Source organism: Monopterus albus, unplaced genomic scaffold (genome assembly GCF_001952655.1).
Source record: "Monopterus albus unplaced genomic scaffold, M_albus_1.0 scaffold19.1, whole genome shotgun sequence".
NCBI lineage: Eukaryota > Metazoa > Chordata > Actinopteri > Synbranchiformes > Synbranchidae > Monopterus > Monopterus albus.
The window spans coordinates 3,359,462-3,365,461 of record NW_018127899.1 but is presented as its reverse complement, the minus strand read 5'-3'; the positions used below and the strand labels follow the sequence as shown (position 1 = coordinate 3,365,461).

General features: G+C 44.1%; 1 protein-coding gene across 1 annotated transcript in view; it reads left to right on the top strand.

Annotated features, from left to right (window-relative positions):
* Positions 1-6,000, top strand: part of LOC109956327 (RNA-binding Raly-like protein) — a 36,003-nt gene that overhangs the window by 22,333 nt on the left and 7,670 nt on the right. Inside the window, exon 4 of the mRNA XM_020593332.1 lies at positions 3,596-3,774. Within this exon, the coding sequence (XP_020448988.1) occupies positions 3,596-3,774 (179 nt within the window). The remainder of the gene's footprint in view (positions 1-3,595; positions 3,775-6,000) is intronic.

Genomic DNA, 6,000 nt, shown 5'->3' with positions numbered 1-6,000 from the left:
TGTTGTGACCAGAGTCTTAATAATCTGAATAACAATACATGTTAACTAGTTGGAGTTGAGTTGTTTCTTAACAACACAATTAGCTGCTAGACTTTGTGAAAAGCATGTTGCTGAGCCGCACAGCTCCTGAACCACCTGGCTTGGTACTGGTCACTGCTTTGCCAACTGGAAGTTTTATTTTGAAATGTTTCACTTGTTCTAACCCTGGAAGTTTTATTTTGAAATGTTTCACCTGTTCTAACCCTGCACTGCCCTACACCTTTCATAGGTCGGTGTCAACACTTTCAGATGATCTCATCTGTTTGTCCAAACGCAGCAGAACGTTTGACCCTCTAAGCCGATGTCTCTCACGCTGCAGAGCGTCACGACTGATCACGAGTCACTGATTTATTCATTCTCTCCTGGAGAATTACACAGTGTCAGTGTGTCAGCCTTATTCCAGCCTGTGTGACGTGATGCAGGATGTAATGCCGCAGCTGTCCTGTAAATATTTATAGGCATTTTATCTGCTGGGCTGCGGATTATCAGCTTAGCAAGGTACAGTAGCCCCCCCCCCTCAACACCCATCATGCTCAGCAGGAGGTCTGAGTGTGCGTGCTGGTCAAACCCCTGCAGAAATCACAGGGTTGCTGATCACACGTTAATCATCTGAAACGTTTGTACGAGAACGGAGAAAAGCCAAGCTCATGCAGTTCTTCACAGGAAGACATAAACACACTGAACTGTTTAAGAAGGAGATAAGAATAGAGTGGGATCTCTGAGGCAGCATCAGACCTGCAGGTGACAGGAACAACCTCCTGTTGTCTTTAGACGAGGATCCTTCTGTATTTTTAGCTTCTCTTCAGTACAGTCTTTCTTTAATGAAAGCCTTCCACTGAACCTGAACACTGTATTTTTGAATTGTCTTTTAAAATAAGTGCATGTTTTAAGTAGGATTTAGGATTTACTGGTGCATAAAAAAGAAGTCCACATTAAACCAAAATTTATAATTAATCATAATCTTGAAATGGTTTCAGGTGTGATGGCTCACATCCTAGAAACATAGACTCAGAGCCGGTTTTGTATCGCGATGTGCCCCTCCTGTTAAACCCTGTAATTGTGCTTTTTTTAAAAAGTAAACCCACTGATTTTATAGGTGAGTGTCTTGTTAACATCAGAGATATTAAATCTCATGTAAAATCATTTTGATGATTGAACATGTCTGTATTTTTATGACTTGGTATTTTCTTGGCTGCTAGAAATTTTTAAAATGGTGACGGTTTGTCTGGATTTTGGCTGAGTCCAGATTTGATTGAGTTCCAGCTCTTGTTTGATAAAGCCAGACACATGGAGGACTCCCCAGGTCACAGAGCCGCCTGACGGGCTTCATTTCAGGTGAAAACATAAACACTGCACATGTTGATCCTGGCGCACATCATCATTTCCCTCAGGCCTTTGAAGTGTAAAGGTATATTCCCACTGCACTGAGGCATTTTTTCAGATGAGCCGAGTGGGTGCATGCAAGTGTGTGTTTATTTGGGTGTGTGAGATGGTGGAAAAGATGAAGTGTGTTCATGTTTCCCCTGCAGTCAGTTGTCCTCCAGCTGTAGATGGCTGCTGTGATAGACAGCACAGGTTGTCAGGGAGAGGAAAGGCTGCTCCCCATCGCCGCCTCTATCGCTCAATGCATCAAATTGGAGCTGTCAGTCAGTTCTCACCCGCAGCACAGTGCACTCTATCAGACCGCAGGAGAAAACAGGCGTCAGCGAGCAGCGACACAGCACCGCTGATCGGTAGAAAAAGGAGGAAACGTGGCATCGGTTAATTAAGTGAATCAGTGTTGGTTGTAACTTATACTGGCCTGCAGAAAGTTTCAGCTCACCTCCAGCAGGTAACGCACTGATAACAGCTGCTGCAGGTTTAAAATTCACCTTCAGTTGTCTTTCAGCTGCAAATACATAATAATGGCAGAACATTCTATGTCAATTAACTCTCTCATAGATCATTTTAATGCTTTTATAGGAATAAAAGATATATATAAGCAGAGAGAATGACCCTGTTCAGGAATAAGCAGTGTAGATAATGGATGGATGGACTTTCTTCACATCACACATCCTTTAATAGACTCTTGATTTGAAACAAACTTCACATCTTGTATTTCATTGCATCTGAAAACATCGAAGCCCTGTACATGTTTGAGAAGAGTCCTAAAAACTTTACCTTCTGTTTTATCGTTATCCACGAGGACAGTTGGTTTGCAGTCAGACCTTAAAGACACAAACAATCCCCTGGGAAGTACAACATGTAGAAGTAAACTATGCAGAAAAAGCTGTTGGTTCATTCAGCGTCATGCACACTAAGGCCTGGTGGTAGTGAAACATGATGAATACACCAACGCTGCCAGCTGGTATGAATGAGAGGGACAGGAGGATGAATGATGAGACACTCTGTCACGCTTTAGCATTCTGGCCGTCAAGTCCGCAGTAATTGGATCACCTTCATACTGCTGCTCTATAGTTGCATATTTTCATGATAAACTTCTTTCTGCATTAATGTGATTGGCACGTTTGACCTTTAGCTGGAGGAGGACGAGGCAGCAGGTCAGTCACGCCAGCAGGTGTTCAGTCCTGCGGTGATTAAAAGTTTCTGTTTAACCTACTTCCATCTACCTGTGTCTCCTACATTTCCCAGAATGCCTCACAGCTACCCTGACCAAATAGGCGTGGGCCTGCAGGTGTTTGTTTTAAATATTGTGAAGACAGAAATGAATGGCTGCAAGTGACGATACCACAGGAGGTTTTATTAGAGCACCAGTCACCCGTCGTTTAAAACAATGTTGTTTTACCCTGTTTTTGGCTCCATATGATCAACGGACTCTGTGATCTCAGTCTGAAACTCAGGGATTTATCACCTTTTAAAATAAGGGCACTTTTTGAAAATAGTATTTGAACATTTATTAACATGTTAGCAAGCAGCGGTGCAAAGTAAATGTATGTACTCAAGTACTTAGATGCAATTTTGAGGTACTTTATTGGAGTATTTCCATTTTCTATTAATATATACTTGTACTCCACTACTTTAAGAAATATTGTAGTTTTTACTCGGCTTCAGTTATTAACTGCTTGTCACGCTATCGATGCTAAATAATAACAGTTAAATGATATTTTTAGATGAAGGTACTTGGCAGTATCAAACTAAATCCAGCCAACACATATAAATGTTACTTAACGTATCAGTAATTAACTAGACAGCACTTGGAGAGAGCAGACCTCGGCCAAGGCAGCCCGCTGTCCCCATGATGCTACTCCACATAATCGCCATGTCCCCATGATGGTGTGACCCTCATCATATGATTCCTTGTCCACAAAAACCTAGTAGTTTGAACATTATTCAAGAAAAACCCTATTCCACTAAATTCCATATAAATTACTTCAACTCGGCCACAAACTGACCTGCTCTGCACTTTATTAGGAACATAAAGATTAAATCTGTTCCTGGAATAAATTACCCTCGACTCCATTACAGAAATAAAACAGTCAACAGACAAAGGAGCAGCCTCGGGCCATGGTGCATCATGGGACTGTGCATTTTAAGCTTGAGTATGTGTGTTTTGCAGGGTGTTTGACTACCAGCGTGTACCCTCCTCATTCCCGGTGGATCCCAGTCCTGTCAAACGGCCCCGTCCTTCATCCTCCTCCTCCTCCTCGTCCTCCTCCACAGCAGCTCTGAGGGTGAAGCGCAGCAGAGCGTCAAGCAGGAGCAACAGCACACACGTCTCCTCCTCCAGCAGCAAACGTAAGACAGTCTGTGTCAGTGCAGCACGGCGAGCTGCCAACTAGTCTCGTACCTTCTTGTCTGGTCTGACACATTATTACATTTAATAGTTCTCTGCCAGACGTCGGGCTTTGTCCTCTACAGACAGTGTGTACATTCCTGTAGGAACGATAGTGACGCCTGGAGTCCTACACATTTTGGTAATCAACATAAAAGTCATGTTTATATTGGACCTATTTAAATACTGGACCCAGTTAACATTCACCACCCTACCTGTGTAACACTGGACTCCATCTTTATACAGGCATGACCAGTTCTACATTGTTTAAAAACTCTAAATGTCCTGATCCAGTTTATTCTTCTAAACATTACAAAAAGCTTGTGTCAGCTTTGACACAGCACTGGTTCAGACAACACAGCAGCTGCTGCTACAGGCCTTATATTATCTAGGTCAGGTAAAAAAGAAATGACTCACATTTGAACCAGTAGCTCTCATAATCATTCAGACCTTTGGTTATAAAGCTGTATTGACTGGCCAAGTGTGCGAGCTCAGGCACTTTGTTGCATGGGGTAGGTTTAGGGTTATGAAATATGGAGACAAAGAGAAAACCTGCAGCCATCGATGCAGACGAGGAGCAGAAGAACAAAGCTTTGCTGACTGACGCTGCAACTTGTGCAAAAATAAAGTGGGCTGTTGATCAGGGCATCCAACACTCAAGACAAAAAAGACCCATTACAAGATCAGAGTCCAACACCTGCGACTGTCTGCAGTGAAATAAGCTTTGTGCACAAGCCAGAAAATCAGACCCAAAATAAAACGATTACTATTCTTGAACCTTTCTGACTACGTTCATGATCCTCATGGGCTGTTTGCAGACGTAACTCTCCAGTTTACTGCCAACAGGTCATAATTAATCTAGGTTAGGCTTTGATTTTTCAAGAATACAGTACTTACAAGGCCAACATGCTGTGCGCCTGTGTCTACACACTGAGGTTCGCGTGTTCACTGAACCAAATGAATGCATCAGAAATCATTATATCCAGGGTTAGGACTGCAACGCTGCGAGTGCAAAGGTCAAAAAGAAAAATAATGATGGTGAGTGCTTCCTGTGGCAGAAGCTGTTGAGACATTTGTGTGGCTTTGAATGTTAAAAGGCTTCCAGCTGGAGAGGTCTGCGACGCCCTGCTGATGGCTGAGGACAACACACACGCGTGTTCAACACCTCAATCCTCTTCAATTACAGGCTTTTACATTTCTAACCCACACGAGGACCCAGACCTGAAAACTGGAGTACTCCAAGGATGTTTCCTTTCCTTCTCTCCCCCCGTGTGATGGCTCGTCTCGGTGGTGGGGCCCTGCGGTGCTGGGGTGGGCGCCAGATGGTCTCTTCATTAAAGGCTTCTGTACCGCGGGGCTCTCCTCCCTGCTATAACCCAGCTGAACCTATCAGCGCTCGCAATTAGACTGAGTTAATAGTGCATGGCAAATAAGAATTGTTTATACTGGTTTATTACAAGCCTTAATAGTTTTTACTGCGCCTCATCACAGGGAAATTAGATTGCCTTTGCAAGCTTCTGAGGTCGAAAAGCTTCCAAGAGTTGAAGTAGTTTTCAGGGTTGTTTGGTGAGCTGGCGGCAGCAACAATCCATCGCTGAGCATGGTGAGGGCGAAGGCTCCTGGAGGGAGGTGGGAGTGCAGCGCGGAGCGTAGGTGGTGGTGCAGGACTACAGGTCGGATGACTGCAGGGTCACTGGAGGACAGCTGCATCCACAACCAAACCATGGTCCATGCTTATTTGAGTGCTCAGTTAACCCACTTATGAAGGGAAAGTCCTCCTGAAACACATCGCAACACTTAAAAAAAAAAAACAGCTCCGAGTGAGTTTACATGCTGCTCCATGTTGTTGGTGAATGTTTTTGTTCTGTTCCCATGGACAGCCAGAAAATGGGGACATGCTAAACAGCACATGTGCACCAGTAGACCCCTGTGATCTCTTCAGGGAAGTGCTTCTATCAGATACTGAGTCCATTAGTGAGGTCCAACGCTGCTGCTGGAGATGAGTCTGGCTCACACTCTGTTCCAGTTCATCCCAGAGGCGATGAGTGGGGTCAGTGCTCTGTGCACACCAGTTAAGTTCTTCCATGCCAAACTACAAAAAGCATTTGTTTATGGAGCTGGTTTTGTGCAGGTTGGACAGCTTCCCCGCCCTCTTCAACACCACCGCTGCCCTTGTGCAAGGCCCTTAA